Consider the following 21,194-nt stretch of genomic DNA (forward strand, 5'->3'; position numbering starts at 1 on the left):
GGGCTTGTTCTGTTGGTGGAACTATGGTTGTTAACTAACTAGATGGCTTTTGCTAGATGCTGTTTTCAATTTTTGAAAGATCAATGTTTTAAGGTAGTTTTTAATAGTTTATTGTACTTTTTTTTTTACTTTTTCAGCAGCTGGTGTATGCTAGGGGATATGGTATACTTACTCAATGCTATGGTTTTAGTTCAGGTGTTAATAAGGTGGTAAAATGAGTTTTATTGTCTGATTCAGTCTTCTCAGGCTACTATGCTTTTAAAGAACTTGCTTTTCAAGGCCTACAATGGTGTTACAGGCCATAGTGTGAGGTCATTTTCAGCTATTTTGTGGTGGCTTTTCCTATTGTGAGTACATAGTGCTTACCTTGGCATGTAATGCAATTAATTTGCCAGGCTTTTTTTATACTTATATTTGGACCACTGTCTACTATAGGATAGGGGTTTTATTGGCCTGGCTTGTTTGATTGCAGTACATGTGTTAAAGTTATGGATAACTTGAGAAATACTGTGTATGGTGAGATCTACTTTTTGGTTTTGTGCTCACTTACAGGTGGCATCTCTACCTTGATGACTTGAGGTACCATGAGTTTATTGAGCTAGGAACAACTTTCTTTTGTGTTGGTAATTTAAGTTCATATTTGACACTTCTAATTTTGTAGATTGATTTACTTGTTTATTGTTTTTGGCCCTCTTTACTAGCACTGTTTTTGGGGACATGGGCATCCACATGGTGGACTTTTCCAGATAGTTTCTCTTACCTTTCTGAGTTCGCCGTTCCATGTGGGAGGCAGATGTCCTCAGGGAAAAGTTCGCCAGGGCAGCGGGACGGGAGGGCGAGGAGGAGGGCTAGCGCCTTCACGGCCCAGCGCCCTCAACCGGGGCCGGCTCAGCGCCCTCAGCCCCCAGCGCCCTCAGCCCAGCGCCCTCAGCCCCCAGCCGGGGCCAGCCCAGCGCCCTCAGCCCAGCGCCCTCAGCCCCCAGCCGGGGCCGGCTCAGCGCCCTCAGCCCCCAGCGCCCTCAGCCCCCAGCGCCCTCAGCCCCCAGCCGGGGCCAGCCCAGCGCTCTCAGCCCAGCGCCCTCAGCCCCCAGCCGGGGCCGGCTCAGCGTCCTCAGCCCAGCGCCCTCAGCCCCCAGCCGGGGCCGGCCCAGCGCCCTCAGCCCCCAGCGCCCTCAGCCCCCAGCCGGGGCCAGCCCAGCGCCCTCAGCGCCCTCAGCCCCCAGCCGGGGCCAGCCCAGCGCCCTCAGCGCCCTCAGCCCCCAGCCGGGGCCAGCCCAGCGCCCTCAGCGCCCTCAGCCCCCAGCCGGGGCCAGCCCAGCGCCCTCAGCGCCCTCAGCCCCCAGCCGGGGCCGGCTCAGCGCCCTCAGCCCCCAGCCGGGGCCAGCCCAGCGCCCTCAGCCCCCAGCGCCCTCAGCCCCCAGCCGGGGCCGGCCCAGCGCCCTCAGCCCCCAGCGCCCTCAGCCCCCAGCGCTCTCAGCCCCCAGCCGGGGCCGGCTCAGCGCCCTCAGCCCCCAGCGCCCTCAGCCCCCAGCGCCCTCAGCCCCCAGCCGGGGCCAGCCCAGCGCCCTCAGCCCAGCGCCCTCAGCCCCCAGCCGGGGCCAGCCCAGCGCCCTCAGCCCCCAGCGCTCTCAGCCCAGCGCCCTCAGCCCCCAGCCGGGGCCGGCTCAGCGTCCTCAGCCCAGCGCCCTCAGCCCCCAGCCGGGGCCGGCCCAGCGCCCTCAGCGCCCTCAGCCCCCAGCCGGGGCCAGCCCAGCGCCCTCAGCGCCCTCAGCCCCCAGCCGGGGCCAGCCCAGCGCCCTCAGCCCAGCGCCCTCAGCCCCCAGCGCCCTCAGCCCCCAGCGCCCTCAGCCCCCAGCGCCCTCAGCCCCCAGCGCCCTCAGCCCCCAGCGCCCTCACCGCCCTCAGCCCTCACCGCCCTCAGCGCCCTCAGCGCCCTCAGCCGGGTCCGGTCGCGCGCGGTGTCCGTCCGACGCCAAGGCTGAGGGCCTGGGGCCACCTTGTGGCTAACGGCGCAGGTTGCGCTAATTCGCCTTAATTGGCTTTGATTCGCGTCGTCTTCTGCCCGCGGCAGCAGAAGCCTCGGCCGCAGCGTGGTGTCCACAGGTGTCCTCGTGTGCGTCAGGAAGCTGAGCGCCTCCGGCTGCTGGCTCAGCTCTGTCCAGGCTCCAGCTTCCTCAGGGTTTCCTGGGAGCCATCCAGCTTCCCAGGGTTACGTGTCCTCTGGCTGCCCTCCCCGGATGCTGGGGCTACAGCACTTAAAACACAAGTTCTTTGAGTTTTATTTCTTTTACCCAAACAGCCTGGAAACTAGGGGCCCTGGTTGTTGACACAACACGTGGATTCCATTTCCAGCACTCAGCCCTTCTTCCATTCACAGGAAAACCGAAATGACTGGCTCCAGAGCACCTGGAAAGTACTCAGCACAGAAAAAGACTCACCTGCAGAGGCCAGGGAGAGCTTCCCATGCTCCCTTCACTTGCAAGAAGAAAACACAAATCCACGTGCTTCTCTCAGAGCCCAGAACAGCCCAGTGACTCATCAGACAGACGGCACTTCTGCCTGAGAGCTGGCAGTGGCTCCAGCAGAAGGTGGATTGCACTCTTCACCAGGGTACACCCCAGGCCACCACTTACAGGAGCCTCTGAACCACTGTTCGCTGTTTTCCTTCCTTCCCTAACCAAGCCTCCTCTCCTCTGGCCACCTTCCCCTATCACTGTGCCACTGCCACAGAGATCCAGAGCCGGTTGCCCGGCACAGCTCGGCTGACACACATCTCACCTAACGTGCTGGTGGCAAGGAACACCAGTGGGACAAAATAGAGACAGATCTAGTCAGGAAAAACAGAGATTTAATGGAATGAATGGAGAAGCTCCCAAAGTTCACACTGGAGCCACAGCTCTGAGACTCTGACTCTGCTCCAGGGTCAGTCCTTCCTTTCTGCCCACCAGAAGCCTGGGGATGCTCAGGAACACTGGTGCTGGATGTGCTCCTTCAGAGCTCTCTCCAGGGAGAGAATTAAGGTGCATTGCTAACTCCACACAGACCATCTTCATGGCAGCCTCTTCCTCAGCCCTTCAAATCTTCCAGAGAAGGGAGCTCAGCCCAGAAATCCCCCTCTCCTCGGGGAGTGCAGAATCCTTGCATTATCCAACAGGTGGCAAAGGCTGTGTAGAAACCATCCTGGGGGAAGGGAGGGAGGGAGAGCCACACTGGTCCTAGCAATGAGATTCGATCTCTGTCAGCATCAGGAGGCCATCTCTGGTGGAGGGAAGGGGCTGCTCTGTGCCCGGCCTGGGAGGCAAGTCGTCAAGTGGGCAGGTGAGTTGGCGGAACCTCTGGAAGGCAAAGACAGGCACTAAACAGAGGTGCAAGGACAAAAAGTGACCTGGGCCCTCGCCTACCAGTCGTGGATTTCATTCAGCCAGCCAGGCCCAGCTGCAGATCTGGTCCCTAAATGCCAGAGGTGGCCAAAACAAGGACAGTCGGTGCTTCAGGAACTGAGGGGATAAACTCATCTTCCAACAACTTGTCCCAAGGCAAGCACGGAGCACATGATATTTCTAACACAGGGATAATTGGAGGAAAGCTCTGTCCTCCATTTGCTCCAGGCCAGGGCTAGAAAACAGTCCAAAGGAAGGCTGGTGACCAAGTACCTCCAGATCTTGCCCTCCATCAGCGCAGAGCCCGTGCACTCGGCATTGGCTTGAACTGGGACAAGATCATAAGGGGTTAACTCTCATACCACATCATGCTGTGCAGCCTTGCCATGCCCCTGCAGCTGTTTACACTCCTCCCTGTCTGTGCAGGACACAGGGGGCAGGGGCTGTCACAACCCATTCTTGAACACTTGCAGGAGGCAGGGAATGATAGGGATCCTGGGGCTTCAGGACTGTTTGTGAAACCTCACCCTGAAGTCATGAGCTGTGATAGGGACGGGATGCTCATCTGGAGCAAGGCCTGGTTTTCCAGCTCCTTGCCCCTCCAGTGTATTACAGGGCAACCAGCAATGCATCTCTCTGGAAGCAGGACAGACCCAGAGCACTAAGGCTGACGGGAAATCCAAATTCCCAGTGATTCTCTCCATTCCAAATCTATGGCCTCAGCACACACTGGTAAACTCAGCTGACCATAATGCTCAGGGGATCTGGAGCTTTCTCAGAGCAAGTCCTCAAGCCTCAGTTAAGGGCTGCATGGAGATCATCTTTTTCCTCTCCATCTACTGACCTTTTTCTTGGTGGTACTTGCCAAGAGACAGAAGAAATGAAAAAAAGGTACCATGAGGCAGCAGCCAGCTTGGAGCAGCCCTCCAGCAAGGCAGAACTTTAAAAACAGGTCTCTTATGGCAACTAACTAATTTAATTCATTTATTCTGGGCTCTTTGCTAATCAACCTGCAACACACAAATAATTCCACTGCAGGGCTGGAGCTCAACACAGAAGCACAGCCCACGCCCTGATCCTAGAGCACCAACTTCACCTCTCTGAGGGAGCCTTTGATGGTGGAGAGTTTGTAGACGATCCAGAGAGGGATGCAAACCATGGAGGAGAGAGCCAGCAGCCAGCCCAGGGTGTCTCCCCACCACGGGTACACATACTTCTTGTTGTACGTCAGTGGGGTGTATTTGATCAAAGAAAACAGGAAGGTTGCCTGGCAAGGTGAAAGACACCAAGACAAAAAGAGAAAGAAAATCAACGCCGTGAGCAGAGAGAGGTCCTCCTGGTGAGCACACGTGTGCACAGAGACTCACAGTAAAAAGGAGCACCTAAAGGGCAGCAACAGAGGTGACATCTGTTAAACAGGCTGTGCTGGGACAGCCCCCGGGGGCAACACTGGTCATGGCATCAAGGAGCTTGTCCCACCAGCAAACACCTCTGTCACAGCTGAGCCCCTCCCTTGCTGAGCCCCACACCTGGCTCCCAAAGCTACAAGCACAAAGAACAAAGGGCCCCCATAGTCCAGGCCACAAAACCTCTTACATACGGACATCCCTCTGCATACATGCAGGTGTCTGTATCTCAGAGGCAGCCAGCTCTGCCCGTCTTCCTCCCCACAGCTCTTCCTCCTCTGTGTCCTCACCATGCAGACCGCAGGGGTGATGAAGAGCCAGCAGTATTTGATGATGGGCCACGGTCGGTAGCCGATCATATCTTCAATGTTATCGTAGAAACGCTCAGCACCTGCAGAAGAGGGCAAGGACAGGATCCCTCACTGCCACCAGGGAAGGCGGGCAGCAGGGTCTGCGTGTCCAGGGTCCTGCTTCACCACTGTTCAGGTGCAATAGCTTCAGCATAGCCAACAATCAGAGCGTGGCCAGCTTCGGTCTTTGTCCTGGACTAACTTCCTATCCACCCAGAACAGCCCTGGAGGTCGGCAGGGCCAGCCCCTCGGCATCTCCAAGGCTAGGACCTCAGCCCAGGTTTTACCCATACCTGGTGACTGTCAAGACTGAGAGAGGGCTCTCAAAAATGTTCGAGTCTCAAGCCCTCTGAACACAGGTTGAGAAAAGATTTTTCAGATGGCTCCAATTCCCCAAGGAAAGAGAGTCTCAAAAGCAGGAGCACGTAGGAACACGCAGGGGATATCTGCCAAGCAGACCCCCCAGGGAGTTCCTGTGAGGAAGTCCCTGCCAGTTGAGTCCAGGGGCACCAAAGCAAAGGTTTAGATTCTGCCTTGCACTGCGAAGCAATTACCGAGTTGAGCTACCGACCAGCATTTTGAGAATGACCCAGACAAGACCGTGGGAGGCCAGAGCTGTGGACCCCCCAGTTCATACTCACCATAGACCCAGGCGATGCAGAGGGTCTCAAAGATGGCCACAAAGAGCAGGCACATGCCACTGGCAGCATAGTAATCAAAGAGCTGGAAGACATACATCCCACCCTGGGAAGGCCCAAGTGGGCAGCGAGATGAGAGAGAGGGGAGAGGAATCAGGCAAAGAGCTGGAGCCAGAGCAGGAAACAAACCCAGTATCTTCTCCAGAGCTGGAGGCACATCCCTCTCTGGGACAGGGATTTAGCCTTCAGAAAAGGCACACCCCTTGTGCCCAAGGCTTGACAGAGACATGCAGCCAGCCCTGCTGCTCTCAGGAGTCTCTGCAACCCTTCATTTCAATGCAGGGCAGCACAGCGGACAGCAGCTGACGGCCAGAGACTGTGGGGATGTTTTAGGAGAAGACAAAACCTAGGCAGCCCTTGTAGCTGGAAGTGAGGATGGAAACCCCCTCTAAGATACACAGTCCATCTGATTGACTTTGAAGTCCCAGTTTGCAGAAGGAAATAACTGCATGCAGCCTGGCTGTTTCATGGCCCTGGTCTGCAGGCCTGTGGGTAAGTCCAGGCACGATGTCGCACGTACAACATCAGAGACAGCTTTTCCAACAGTGAGGCCCAAATGAAAACAGAAAGTGCCAAGAGCGTTCTGACAGCATCAATCCACACACGCACATTGCCGGGCAGAGTTAAAAAGTTCTAAACAAGAACAGTCTAGCTCCCAGGCAATTAATCACAAGGATAACACAGAGGATATCAGTATAATAGATAAGGGGTGCCCCCAGGCCTGACAAGTTTCCTTATAGCAAGTGTTCCTGTAGCTCCATTCAGGAGGAAAGAGAAGGACAAGGGCACTCCCATTCCCATGCAACAGCTGTAAAGGTTTGGTCTGTACCAAGATAAATTTGTAACCAAAATGCAGGCTGTCCAGAGCTCCAGCTATCAGTCTTGGCAGAAGAAGTATCAGGACTGTGACTGGCACAAGGGGTAAAAGCTGGAAGGGAGAACGTGAATGGTATGAGAAAGGCAGGGCAGCCTCCTGCAGGCCCGGGGCAGCAGGATGGGACTCAGCAGCAAGCTCTCGGCCCCAGTGTACACCTCCCCACCCACCAGGTGCCACTCTGCCCTGTCAAGCACCGTGCAGGTGGTCTGAGCCCAGAATACCTCTGTGAGCATCACCAAGCCAACCAGATAGGAGAGGATGGAGACCAGCAGGATGAGGGTCTCCCGGCGGTTCTTCTTGCGGAAGATGGTGGGGTACATGTCCACAAGAGCTGTCACAAGACTCTCCACGCACACAAACTGCAAAAAGCAGAGACTCCACCTCTGTCAGCCGATCCCTGACCAGCTTCCCAGCCCCACTGGCTCCCCCTCAGCTCAAGCCTGTCCTGAAGAGACAGCGGCTTTTGTCCGGTAGGGAATCACTCTGCTCCTGCAGCTTTACCTGGCTGTCCAGTCCCAGCAAAACAACCATGAGGAAGAAGAAGCAGGCCCAGAGTGGGGAGAAGGGCAGCATGACCACAGCCCGAGGGTAGGCGATGAATGCCAGGCCAGGCCCTGCAGGGAAAAGGGCTTTCAGAGCAGTGGCACGGCAGCAGCACAGCACAGCTGGTTCAGAGCTGCCTGAGGCAGCCAAGGCACAGCTTGTGGCCACGCAGCCTCTCCCTCCAGTCATACCCGTGCTGTGCATGCAGCTCAGGCTCTTAAAGGAGAAGCAGGAAGGGAGGTAAGGGGACTGGGCAACCTCTGGCTGCTTCACTGTTGCAAGGGCTGGGAGCCAGGGGAAGCCTCTGAGGCCAGGGAGCACAGCAAAAGCCTGGGCACCCTCCCCACGAGAGACAGCAGCTGCCTAGCCCGAGCCCTCGCCCTTGGAGGCAGCTTTTATTAGGCTCGACCCACAGCTGCTGCATCTCAATCTGCATTCATGAGAGTGCACTCATTTCTCTCTGCTTTTTGGAGGCAGAGAGAAAGGCATGAGAAGCTGCAGGCTTCCCCTGGTCACTGGGGGCTCAAGTGGCAGCACCCCCACAGCCCTATCCCTCCAGGGTCTCCACTCACCTGACTCGGCCACCTCGGCGATGGGCACACCCTGCTCCTCTGCCATGAAGCCCAGGATGGAGAAGATGGCAAAGCCAGCCACGAAGCTGGTGCCGCTGTTGAGGAAGCACAAGGCCACACAGTCCCTGGGAGAAGGGGGAAAAGCTTCAGCCAGGTGTGACCCAGAGCCTGTGGCAGCCCCCCAGGGCAGCACCTGCTTTTCTACCCCAGCCACTGTGTCTCTCCTAATACACCTGCAGCTTGACTCAGCACCAGGAGATGCAGAAAGATGCCCCAGGCTGGACAATAGAGCAGGACTCCCCCCAGGGAAGCCTTGTCCAAGGACAGCATAAAGACGCATTGCTCACCTAAGCTGCTTGCTTGTTAGACAGACTTTCTGCACATCTAGATGCCAGATCTTTTTTTCCTCTGTCCCCCTGGTCCCTCCTGTAGCAGCATGTAACAGTTTATTTTTGTCTGAGAAGGGTACATGTTTTTTTTTCCTTAATAGATTTCTCAGAGCAGCTACAGTCTTCTGGGTTCTCAGCACTACTAGGTATCTCCTGGTCTTTGCATTATGAGAAAAAGATAATCACAGCCATCCAATTTATTTTGTCTGATCTATTCCCTTTTGTCTCTGTTTCATCTCATTCTCATCCATCAACACTTTAAACTGAACATCTCTTATCTATCCAATTTCTTTTCACGCTCGAGTCTCCCCAGCCCTCTTGTGACTGCAACCCTGGGGACAACAATAACATTTGCAGCATCATTCTGAGATATTCTGAACCAAACTGAACGCACTCCTTCTGGCATTTCATGGCCTGCTCTGACTTTATTAAATGCTACTCTGCAAATCCAGTGTGATCAGTCTTCAGTTAGATAGCGTTTCTGGGGCTTTGTGCTCCTGCTTGCATGTTAACTAGGTCAGAGCCCCTGCATCGTACAAATTCAAATTATTCCTTCCAAAGCACAGCTCTTTGCATTGTCAAGGACTGCACAGCGCCCAGCACCACTGCTCTGCCTTTGCATTTGGATTCTAAGGCCCAGTGAATCTCCCAGCTGGAAAGGAAGGCCACACTCCACAATCCCAGCTACCCAATGGGAAGCCCAAGCCAGAACCTCATTTCTCCAGTTGCTATAAAGTGCCTGCTCTCCACTCAAATTATATTCTCAGTAGTTTGATACAATTTCTCACATGTTTCAAATAGTTCCTCGTCCTTCCTGGTGTCTCTCCCTCTCTCCCCTGGATGTATCCATGACAGGTCAAACCCTCCTTGGAAAGGCATGGGCTGGAAGGTGTTCTCCCATTATCTGGAAGGTGGGAAGGGGTGTCATGGTAGAGAGTGAAATGAGGGGATGGCCAGATCAGAGAGATCTCTGCAGATTTACACCTGAAAGGGAGCCAGGAAGACCTGAAGGATTCCATTACTGTGACAGGAAACAAGAAATGGTCGATCCTGTTTGATGCCATCTTGGACCACTGCCATATGGACAGTGGTTTCTACCGCCCACGTCCTTTTCCAGGTCACCAAAGGTTACACCCGGCTGGTTATAACAGAGTGGGGCACCACACTGATGTCCCTCTCCCCTGCTAAATCCTCATTCTTTCTTCTTATCCAAACTAAGCCCGCAGAGCACAGGACTGACTCATTAAAACTGCGCCCATGCCTGGGAAAGGTCAGTGGAAGGTTTGACACCAAAACTAAGACCAGTGTTCCTCAAAAAGCCAAACAGCGTGCCGGGCAAAAGCACAGCACCGTGTGCAGACAGAGGTCTCTCCCCTTTCCACAGCAGCTCCCAGCTGCAGTTACAGAAGGTCTTGACAACCCTGCTGCTGAGCAGCCCCTGTCATTATCTCCACGTTACATATTAGACCGGGGCTGCAAAGGGCTAAGGTCCAAGGACATGCTGAAGGCCAGAGACAGATCCGTTATCTCTTCTTTTCCGATGGTTTTTTCTCTCCAAACTGAATGTGGGAGAAGGGACATGAAAAGAAACAGGCACCCTAGCCCAGCTGTTGTTGGAGAGGCAGCCCTGCAGCAGGAATGAACTCCTGAAGTGAAGAGAGCTGCCAAGCAAGGATCATGCAGCCGGTGGTGTACCTGGACCTTTGATGGCAACAACCACAATTTTGAATTTAAAAGATGGAGGGAGAAGTCAGTGCCAGGAGCAACCCAATCAGCACAGAAAGTACGGGAAGAGAGGTGGCCTCTTCTCACACAAGCCTTTTAACCCTGGGGATGGATACACCTACAGCAAAGTGAGTTTACTTTCACTGGACCACTTCAACCCAGCGGCCTGATTCCATCTGGCAACGCGGTCCCTTTCTGTTCCTGCACTCCAGTGTGAAATAAACAGAAATCACATCTGCAGGCTCACATGGAACCATAAACAGCACACAGGAACCCAGAGCACTAACAGCTGTGCCAGTCACTGGGTCCACATGAACCACAGCAGGATAAATCACAAGGTGAAAGGACTCCAGTTGAGAGCCATTACATTTCACAGTTCGGCTTCCCCTGTGGCTGCTCGTGCACCCACGTAATAAGGGAGGTTGTAGTGTGGGCTGGGGTCACAAAGCTAGTGAAGAGGATCTACCTTCAGAGATCTTCCTCTACTTCCTCTACCTTCCTCTACTCTACCTGCAGAGTGTGGAAGAGGAGACAGACAGACAGACAGCTCCCTTGGGTATAAAGAACAGAGAACCGGATCTGGGGAGAAAACACCTGGAAAGAGTTTTCCTATGCCTTGAGTAGAAACAGAAATCATGACACTTCCAAGGGCCAGCAGAAGCCCGATGCTCAGAGAGGGGAAGGCTCGAGGCAGCAGTTACCTGTAGCAGTTGTTGTGGTATTTGTTATAGCTGCCCAGGGCTGTCAGGCATCCCAGACAAATTGCATACGAAAAGAAGATTTGAGTGCCTGCATCCATCCAGACCTGCAAGGGAGATCAAACCCAGGTGAGAAGACAAGGCCAGCACGGACACTGCACAGATGGGAAGGGGAAGAGCCCAAAGGCTGCTGTAAGCACCACAAAGGCCAGGGATCAGAAGGCCAGCAGGACTCTGCATCGAAACAAGCCTTTTCTAGAGGCAAGTTGTACAGTGCCAGGAATTACAGTGCACAGTGGGGCGCCCAGGCAGGGGGGCTAGGAGTGCCAAAGGGAAGGCATGGATCAGGAGCCTCATCTGCCCAAATCACGTACAGCTCTTCATCACCACCTCTTCCTTTCTTCCTTTGACAAATCTGCAGCACCCTGTGACACTCAAGAGCCTTCCAGCAAGAGGAGACCAGAAGAACTCGTTCCATGAGAGCTGAAGGAGCCCTCTGCCACCAGAGGGAGGGTACTTGATTTGGGCAGGTACATACAGCTTGTGGTGGTGGCCCTTCTCTCCAAGACCTAAAGTAAAGCCTCCAAACCCCCAAAGGAATTCAGCTGGGGAGGAATACTGGAAATAAACAGATTTGCAAAAGACAGCTCCTGAAAGAACATACAAGCACACTGCGATTCCCATGAGGCCCTTTGCTCGCACTGTCAATAACACATCCCAGGGCTCGAAGGCTGACATTTGTCACTGCCAAATTTCATCTGAAAGCCTAGCTGTGTGCAGTCACCAATTCAGCCACTGGCACTGCCTTCTGCAGACAACAGCAAAAGCAGGAACCAACGGTGAGGAATGAAGCAATGACAAAGATTATTAAATAAACCTCTCTTCCCTAAGATCTCTTTTTCCTGGGGGTTTTATAAAACAGAGATAAGACAATCATTCAACCATTGCTGAAGGGTAGCCACATTGTCGAGACAAAAGCAGAAATAAAGTATTGCTGGCACAACTTTATGAGAAAAGTCTCCACCTGACTACACTCTCCTCTCCCAGAGAGGCAGTGCCCTCAGACAAACGCCAGCCTTGCCCCAGGGCCCCTCTGAGAAGAACAGGAGCCAGTGGAAAGCACCACAGTGCTTCCCACAGGTTTTGATGACCTCAAATCCCACCTGTATCTGTCAGCCAAGACCTCATGTCCGCAGGCAATGGTCAGCTGGGCAGCACCTGCCCAAGCACCCCTGCTGCTCAGGCCACCCTTACCTTACATGGTTCTGCCTTTCCTCTTTCCTACTGGCCAATCATGTGGTGAGAGATTTTATCTTTACCTCTTCTTCTTCCTGGGCTGATGGGCCTTATGACGGCATGTTACAATCCCATTAACAGCCGTTTTCCCAGAAGAAATTCTGGATTCAGCTCAAGGCACAGAATAAATGCACAGAATAAATCCTCTCCCCGCCCACTGCTGCCAACCCCAGCAGGGAGAGAAGGCGAAGTGCTGCTAGGGCCAGGTTTGGTAAAACTGACTGTTCTGCAAGCCACTTGTCTAACATTGAACTCCTCAACCTTCACTTCAGTCCACGGAAACCCCGGACTCTGGGTTTCACATCAAACAGGGAGTGAGATCAAATCTCTGATTTGTAGAATGGGAAGGGACACGTGATGAGGCAGGACTGGAACCACTAATTGTGAAAAATATAATTGACCTCAGGGTGTTTTACTCTTTTTGGAGATGAATGGGAAGATGGGGTTAGAGAGCAAGGTATTCATTTTTTCAGTTCAGAAATATTAGGAAAAGATCACAGCTCTTTTTAAAATTTATTCCTAAAGCATCAGTGTGCTCGTGGGCAGCAAGGGCACAGCTTTCATTTTGCGGCTACATTTTAAGCACAGCAAGGCACTAAGGTGAGCTGGACCAGCAAACACCTTTGCATCAATAATTTAAACATCTTTGTACGGACTGGGATCGAATGCTTTGTTAGGTTTGCTTTTTATTTTGCTGTTCATTGTTAGAGCTCTTGTTTTCCATCAAATTTGAGCTCGAAACACACCCTCTCGTGAGGTTTGTAGCTCTTGTAGCTCAATTTGTCAAGAAAACAAGACTTTTGCCACTAAACTGCCTACCCCATGCTTGTCATAACATTAGACCCAGTTGATGCTTTTCAACCAGATTTAACAGTTGTCAGAAACCTCAAGGATATCAGCTACCTATGGATTGCACAACAGTTAGGGAATGGGAAAAGGACAGGAACTCAGGGTCCCCACTGAGCAGAAAGCTACAGGGAAGAGCCAACCAGCGTAAACATCACACAAATCACACAAGCACAGGAGAAATACCCCTCAGGCAGGAAAAGAACTGGTGCCTCACCAGCCATGGTGGAAGCCAAATACCAAGAGGCCAAGCTTCATTAGCTCTGTGGCTTATGACGTGACTCATTTCCAAAATCCAGGGATAACCCTGACTGGGAGCAGAGGCCAGCATGGGCTCTGTGGGCTCCTCACCTCACTGCCCGCTCTCCCCAGTCCCACCTGTGGGGTGCACACCTGGCTGTGTGGGTGTCCAGCCCCAATGGGATATCTGTAGGGGAGACAGGACCTGCCTTAGCATGTGCTCCCGTTCGAAGCAAGGCAGCCTGTGGCTGAACCCGTAAATGAAGCTAAGCTTGACTTGCAGAGCTTATGATCCTACTTAGCATGACTGTGAGCACCAGCTCAGGCTGGCTGCACGTTATTTCATTTCACGCATTACAAGGTTACTGCAGCTCTTGGACCAAAGACAAGAGACGTCTACAACCTTCCCAGTTTCCTTGCAATTCCCAAATTGCCTGGGGGCCAAAGGACTGCCACAGGACTGATGCCACGTGTGCTCCTGACCCACTGGTGATGGGGTCCACCAGCAGCAGCAAGTCCCAGGACTGTGGGGTCACTGGGAGTGGAAGGGGTCCAGCCTCTCACCAGCAGCACCACTGGCCTCATGGGGCTACAGGGACCACTCACAGCAAACAGCAGCTCAAACCCTTCCTCCCCAGCCTGCTGCCTGTGCTCATTTCTCTCCCTGTAGTGACTCAGGGAAATGGTTTTCACCAGCTGTTCCCAGACCACTCTGACTAAAAGGCCTCGCAGGGTCAGGCAGGACTCTCTTTCCACTGCAGGTAAAAGCAGTGGAAGGAGAGCATCCTGCTGCTCTCTGGCCACTGCTCCCAAAGAGACTGGGAAAGTTTATCCTGTTTGGATTTTGCTGGCATATTGGCAGCATGGATGTTTTGATTTAATTATTGTCTGCCTTCTAAGCCATCCAGTTTATGTCATTCATAATTCAATTTCTTTGAACATGTTGTTTGCTCCCGTTTGCAATAGCCTCCTGCTCTGTTTTTAGCCAAAACCTTTACACCTGAGCTGCAGTTATCCAAGATGCTTATGGCCATTCCTTCATCCCTTAATTTTCTCAGCAATATCCCCTTTATTACATGTGCTGGAATTTAGTAGCTCCCAGTACCAAAAGAGATCCTTTCTTAGGAAGTTCTCAAAGCACTCACAAATAACAGAAAGGCCACTTTCGAGCAAAATGTTATTGAACCCTGGTGGATGCCACACATCAAATACAGGTGGCATGCTGAGAGCACCGAAGTGTCCCCATCAGCAGGCAGAGACAGAACAGCACCGAGTGGGTGCCTGCTGTGGGGAGGGTCACGCCTGGTGTAAGGCACAGCAGAGAGCAAAAAGCAGTCAAGTCTTGAGCTACAGTTCAAGCGGCATTTCTTTTGCTCGTGACATCGTGGCTCAGGAGTCAGCCCGTGGCCCTGGCACTACCCACCAGCCGCCCACTGCACCACACACACACATCCCTGCCTTGGAGGGGTGACTCCTCAGGTTTCACTGCAAGACTCCCAGGGCACGATTTCCAGATGACTGATGTTCCCCTTCACCCAGGACTGGCCCACAGGCCCCAGCCCAAAGATGCAGCCCACGTCCCACGGCGCTGCACCAGCACAGAGCTGAGGGCCTGCTGCACAGCCCAGGGCAATGCTTCCCCATCCCGACTGATTCCAGCAGAGAGGAGACAGGGAACGGGTCACTGACTTTTGCAAAGTGTTCCTGCTCTGCCTGCCCAGCCAACACCCGGCCAAGCATCACGCTCCCAGTCCTGAGCCCCATCTGTTTGGAAAATACTCCTCGGGAGTGAGGAACGGGGCTTGGTTCCCCAGTTCACCTCCCTGTGCCAGCACTCAAGGCCCCCGCAGTGCCCTGCCTGAGAACACTGACCTCGTGTTCTCGCCTTCCCTCAGGACACCTGGGGGGACACTGTGCACCCAGGAGGGCCCACGCACGGCTGCGGTTACTTTAAACCCCGCAGGAAAACAAGCAGGTTTCTGCTTGGTCCAAGGAAGGCAGCTGCCTGCCCCGAGGTGCAAAGGAGCGAGCGGTGCTCGAGGGTCCCTGCTAGCCGGGTGTTGGTGGTCCTCCCGCCCTGCAGCTCGCGGGCACACACACACAGACACAGACAGACAGACAGCTTCTCTCCTCCCTGCTGTGCCAGCGCTGAGCTCAGGTGGCAGCAGGGCTGCCAACAGCACAGCCGTGGGACAGGGAGGCGAGGGAGCCGTCTAGGGTAAACACAGCCGCGCAGGGATGCGCCGCTGCAGCAGGGCCCAGCAGGGCTCCGGCCCCCAGCCCCTCCGGCTCGCAGTGGGAGCGGAGCAGCGCGCTCTCCCTCTCCCTCTTCCCTCTCCCCTCTCCCTGCCTGCGGCCCGGTGCCTGCCCTCCGTCCCCCCGGAGCGGGAGCACGGCCGGGGCTCCTGCGCCCCGCACCAACCACCGGCCTGCGGCAGGGGAAAGCTCTGCAAAGCCAGCACGCTGCCTCAAGGCAAAGGCCTGCTGGGAAGACAATAAACACGGGGAACAAATAATATTTAGGCGGCCTGCGGTGGCCCTCGCCTCTCCCGGGGAAGCGGCAGCGGGAAGGGCCTGAATTTGGGGCTCTGACCCCTTCCCAGCGTGGTACAGGGGCCCACGGTTAACCCAGCGGGTCGCAGCCCTGCAAGACACACACACGTCTCATCCTCCCTGCGGCGGCTGGAGGGGCCTGTCCTCTGCTCAGCACTGACTGCAAGAGCTGCCCTGGTCCAAACCATGACCTCAGCGTTCTCCCTCTGCAGCCACCGGCGGAGGGGACAGAACCCCCCCAAAAAAACTGGGGGCATCTTCTCTTGCCTTCCCTCTCTGTCCTGTCTGTTGGGAAGCAAGAGCCACGAGGGGACTCTGCAGGGGCAAACACTCCAAAAACCAATTGTCAGGGAAATTGGTGAAAGAAAATGAGAGAGATGTGGGGAAGGATATTCAGAAAGAAACGCACAACTCTGCTGACCGTTGGCACCTCCAGTGCTTCCCTGCGTATCCCAGGACTGGGATACAGCCCCCAAACTCAGGGGCCTCCAGCACATCTGGGATGGCTGGAAAGCAGCTTATCACAGAAGCATCTTGCTTTATAAAAAGACTGGATAAAGTAGGAGCAAATACAGCATGGTGGGTGTTTTCTGGAAATTTCAAGAGGAAAATAAGAGTGGGAGGCTTTGAGAAACGTTTGCTGCTTTTCCAGAGAGACAGAAACTCAGCAGCCTCTGAGCACAACTCCTCCATTCTCACTCATTAAACCTAAGGAAATTTAGCTAAGAGACTTGATACCAGAGTGAAAGGAGACTATCCCATTTCTGCTCTTTAAAGCAAACCCAAACACACAAGACAGCCCTTTCTGCATCAAGCCCATCCATCCTCTCTTTATATCTGTCTGTCTAAACAGTGACTGGCAGTGATATGAAAGCTTCCATCAACAGAAAGCCTGACAGCACCTGAGAAAAAGTTCTTTTAATGACAAGCTTTACACACTTAAATCTTAGTTCTGCTCTGAATTCCTCTCATTTCATCTTCTCCCTGGTGGATCCCACTATGCATTCCTCTCCTTAATCACATTCATAAATTTCCAGTATTTCCTGCTGAATAAAACAGTTGATAACACTGATAAATGCAAAGGTTGGAGTGATCAAAAGCAGAAATGGAAGATGACCCCAAGACCCTCTGCTGGTCCACACTATGGTCCACCTACATATGAAAAAATGAGCTATGAGCTTGGTATTTGGATTTTTTTCTTTGTTTGTTTGTTTTGGGACATGCAGTTCAAAATAAATGATCTTTTGGGGGGGTTTGCTGTTATCTGCTCATATTTGGGCATAACTGGTCTTCATTATTCAACCCCTTGGTTTGGCAGTTCTCTGTATGGTCTGATCTACCTGTCAAATGCAATTAATTTACCGTTTTAATTACAGGCATTTCACAGATTGAGGAAAGGAAGAAGCGGGAAGATTTAGGGCACTGTAGACTTCGCAGCCAGAAGAGGCCATCATCAATCAGCTCGACTGAGCTCCCACAGACAGGATTTCCCAGTTCTGTCCAAGGTCACTTGGCAGGTGAAAAGCAATGATTTCCACATACCAGCCTGATACTCTGACATTTAATCACATCTCAGCTGTTGCTGCTCCCTTGGGAGAATCTGAGAAATAATTCATCCCCTCTTTTCACCTAGTTTTTCATATACTTTGGAAGAGCTTTGATTTCGTCCCCTTGCACATTGTTTGCCCTTTGTTTAAACCTCCCCTTGAGATGCCTTCGCATAAGGCTCAGATTGGAGAGGTTATTTTTAATTTTTTTTTTGGTTAATTTCCAGAATCCTTTCCCAAGGACTAAAGAATCTTCCATTTTTACAGCTCGGTGTCCTTTGAGCACTAATCAGTTATTATCAGCCTGGTCCCCATGGGCTGGCAGGACTCTCACCACCGTCCCTGCGCAGAGATGGGGGCACAGCCACACGCACGTGGGCACTAACCCTTCCCTCCCTGATGGGAAGACACAAGAGGAGACTCAAGCCCTGCTACCCCGTTCAGTAGGATGGTTGAAACACGCCAGAGGAAGGCCGTCATTGCTGCCAAATCCTGCTTTTCTCCCTCAGAAGCAGAGCATTCATCGGGGAGAGTGGAGCGGGCGGGGAGAAGCAAGTTTTCCCCCCTCGGTTCAGCAGAGTTTCCTCCCCTGGTTCAGAGCCATCCTCTGACTTTGAAGGCTTACTCTGCCTTTCCACCAGCACTGCCTAGGCTCCCAAAGCGCAGGCTGCAACTGGAAAAGTTGGCTAGGGCACACCTCCTGAGGACACAGCTAGAGCCAACCATGCCACACCCGAGGTGGCCTGGTTCAGCCCCCTGGGCAGCACAGCCACGGTCATGACAGGACTTTTCGTGCGAGAAGGAGCACCACTCAAAAATACTGTCTCATTTCAGAAGCCCCTTGGCACCTCATCAGTGCAAAGGGAGACACAATCCCAGCAAACACGGACCTGTCCTCATGCCCTTCCTGCAGCTCCACGCTGAGGGAGCAGCTGTCCTACCCACCTCCTGCCCTACAGCACCAGCACTTCCCTTCCCACTCACAGCGCTGAGAGCCCAGGCAGCACCGGGGCCGGCCCACAAGGAGTTAATGGGGTTACCAAGGGTTTTGCTGGCCTATTTTCCAGGCAGGCACCCTTTAATCTCCTTTGGAAACACCTTCACACAAAGGCTGGTACAGCAGCTCAGCTGGAGCCAGGATTTAACGTGGAAGAACTTGTCCCGAAGAGATTAAAAGCCGCAGTCGGGCACTGACCCTCCTGTCAAACAGGCAGGAATTTCCCACCAGGGATGGGAAGGAGAGGAAGGCAGCCAGGTCCCAGGGAGCGCTGCTGCAGCGTGCCGTGGCTCCCACCGTCCACGCACCTGGCATGCTTCCCAAGGAAGATGGAGCAGATATGCCAGGGGCAGGGCTCACCCCCACAGGCAGGACAGCAGGGACTGCCAGAAAACACACAGTATCACAGCTCTGCCCTATGGCCACAGCGGGGGAAAAGAGGGCTCAGCAAGGGGAAACTGGAAGAAAGAGAGCAGGAAAACCAAAAGGAGAGAGTGAGGGCTGACAGAGGAATCCACGCAAGCACGGCTTAGCCATTCACTCCCCCGCCTCCACCTTACCTGAGGGTCCCCGAGGCGACTGATGTCTGGATAAAGGTAAAAGAGGATTCCCTGGGATGCCCCAGGCAAGGAGACTCCCCTGATCAGCAGCACAATCAGCATGACGTATGGGAACGTGGCAGTGAAATAAACCACCTGGGAGGAGCAGGAAGGGACAGGTGTGAGAGAGCAGCACGGGCCAGGGCAGACGGTGCCGGCCAGGAGCACAGCACTGACCCCCAGGCTGCGAGAGGTGGGCAGGGCTCGGGTCAGGCTGCTGTGCTGGGCACCTTGCTGTCTCCTGCAGCAGAAAGAAAGGCGTTTCCAAAAGCACCCAGGAAACCTACCATATGCCATTGCACGTGGGAAACCTTCCTAGCCAGGGGAAGCCTTCCTAGTCCTGGGAGAGATCCAGTGGTGTAATATCCACATGCATCAGAGAAGGAGCTGCCCCCAGTATCCATCTCCACTTCCCTACTCCAAACAGAGTCTGAGCGACTAAGAGACAGTCTCTTCTCCACGGCATTCAGCGGCAAGGGTGAAGGGTGTGCAGGTAACGCCCTGGAACACGATCGCCGCCGAGGAACCACCAGGGACAGAGCTGCGGGTCCCCAGCTCAGAGCGGGAACTGGCAAAGGGGTCGTGCCCAGCCCTTCTCACTGCAGTGACTCGCAGCCGCTGCCTCTGAGTGACCCCAGTTCAATCACCCACCGTGGGCATTTCGGGCACAGCAGGGCTGCACGCCTCGGAATTGCCAAACCCAAACTGCAGACCCAGGCAGGACCTGGAACACGTGTCCTCTCGCTTTTCCTGCCACTAGCCCCGCGAGCATTGCAGACACGCTCAGGGAGGGTTAAAATCCTGCTCTCCTCTAGCAAGGGAGCTACATCCCTCGGGGGAATGCTGGAAACCAGTATCAGCTAATCCTTTCAGGGACTTCACCTCTGGGAAATGCGGGACTACCAGGGTGCTTCCAGGACTGCTCAGGCTAGCTGCTGTAGCATGCCACAGTGACACCACATCGCAGCCTGTTTCCCACACAAACTGGTATCGAGAGCTCGCGCAACCTCCTCAACAATTCAAGTAATGTGATTAATCCTTTGGCGTTGCTTCCACACCTTAAAGGATTATTGACCACCTTGAGAAGAGGTCGTTCATTATCCTGCTGGGCCAAAAAAAGAAATGTTGCTTCTTCAGGTTTTTCCTGTGTGGACGTGCTGAGTGAGGACTTGCATCAGCATGCTTCACCTGAACGCTACCCCACAGCTCTTTTCTCAGCTCTGGCAGTTGTGCTCTGCAGAGCTCATCTCTGGGGAAAGTGCAAAACGTAACGATGTGAAGTGACCCATTTCTCACACCTGCCCATCCATCCGTCCAGAAGGAGTTGTTTAAAATCCACCCAAAGCCCACCATCTCTTAGTGGCAGTCACAGGCTGACTCATCCGTGGCGGTTTCTGCATTAGGGGACACCCTACTGAGAACAAGCATATGATTTCCCTGGGCAGTATGACCACTTCTGCTCTGCCCCTGGGGAATCTTTATCATCTCAGCAGTGATTCAGAAAGATTTTGTTTCCTTGATCCACTCTGATAGACTCCATCTGAATAAAACAATGTCCAAAGCACCTGACTCTGCAAGTCCTCCCCCAGGTCAGGACACACAGCCTCCAGTGATTCAGTTTTGTATTGCAGGACAGGATTTGAAAGATATCCCATCCTTGAAAAAACCCAACACTAGACTATCATCTCTATCTGCAGCTCCTGGTGTTCTGTGCATTTCATGGATAACACTGACACAGAGATCCGTGAAAAATACCTCCTTGCTGAGGCTCCGGATTGCCTGTCAATCCTGTCATCCCTGTGCCTCTGAATCTGTATCCTGAACACTGGAGAAACCAAGGATGGGATCCTTCAGCACAAGGAAATGCCATCATTCCCCATAGTCTCAGATGTTTAGAGCTGTACACTGACAGTAAATCAAATCTGCAGGTCCTGCAAGTTTAACCATCATCATTTTGGTTTGTGTTTACCACGCAACCAAAGTCTTCCTTCAGGAAATAACAGGAGGCAAGTCTAAGCTGTCTCAGCCCACGAAAGCAAGATTGAAAACAAAGATCATGAAAACAACTCACTGTCTTCAGAACCTTAGTGCATGTTCTTCCAGGACGCCAGGTTGCACGTTCTTGGCTTAATGTCTAAATAAGATCAGTTTTAGGAGCTCAGGGTACAGACTGGTACCTGTCTGGCAAATGATTTGGATTCCCATTTTGGTAACATCCTGCGTGCTTTGCAGCCGGTGTGAATTAGGGTGATAAGCTTTTCCCTCCACCGTCCCTCACACCTCCACCGAGACCTGAGGCCTGAGATTGGAGAATGCTTTGCTGGATTAGGACTGCCAAGCTTCTATCTAACAACAGGAACATCTGGATCCAATGAGATATTACTCAGTGCTTGGCTCAGACCCAATCTTTTTTTTATTCTTTGGGCACTGTTAGGACTAACTACATCACTAGGAACCTTGCCGGGATCAGTGTGGTCG

At 53.4% G+C, this 21,194-nt stretch overlaps 2 protein-coding genes across 2 annotated transcripts in view; one reads left to right on the top strand and one right to left on the bottom strand.

Moving 5' to 3' along the window:
- The first annotated feature begins 286 nt into the window (after positions 1 to 286).
- On the top strand, positions 287 to 1,982 carry LOC136290349 (uncharacterized). Its single transcript, XM_066184692.1, has 2 exons — positions 287 to 306; positions 794 to 1,982. Exons 1-2 carry the CDS (start codon positions 287 to 289, stop codon positions 1,980 to 1,982), a joined length of 1,209 nt encoding a protein of 402 aa, XP_066040789.1.
- An 846-nt stretch (positions 1,983 to 2,828) lies between these two features.
- The window catches only part of LOC136289935 (sodium- and chloride-dependent GABA transporter 2-like), a 30,091-nt gene continuing 11,725 nt past the window's right edge, over positions 2,829 to 21,194 (bottom strand). Inside the window, 9 exon segments of the mRNA XM_066184236.1 lie at positions 2,829 to 3,335; positions 4,477 to 4,647; positions 5,077 to 5,177; positions 5,778 to 5,880; positions 6,933 to 7,070; positions 7,213 to 7,325; positions 7,827 to 7,951; positions 10,642 to 10,745; positions 18,678 to 18,812. Of these exon segments, the coding sequence (XP_066040333.1) occupies positions 3,216 to 3,335; positions 4,477 to 4,647; positions 5,077 to 5,177; positions 5,778 to 5,880; positions 6,933 to 7,070; positions 7,213 to 7,325; positions 7,827 to 7,951; positions 10,642 to 10,745; positions 18,678 to 18,812 (1,110 nt within the window). The 3' untranslated portion in view covers positions 2,829 to 3,215.

This window comes from Chamaea fasciata, unplaced genomic scaffold (assembly GCF_029207755.1).
Source record: "Chamaea fasciata isolate MVZ Bird 193981 ecotype frontalis unplaced genomic scaffold, bChaFas1.0.hap1 SCAF_5, whole genome shotgun sequence".
NCBI lineage: Eukaryota > Metazoa > Chordata > Aves > Passeriformes > Sylviidae > Chamaea > Chamaea fasciata.

What these genes read in the sequence shown, in the direction of transcription:
- LOC136290349 (XM_066184692.1), top strand. Translation starts at nt 287, where the DNA reads ATGGTGTTACAGGCCATAGT. An exon ending in ATGGTGTTACAGGCCATAGT is followed by an intron (nt 307 to 793) that starts GTGAGGTCATTT and finishes TGTGGGAGGCAG; the next exon opens with ATGTCCTCAGGGAAAAGTTC.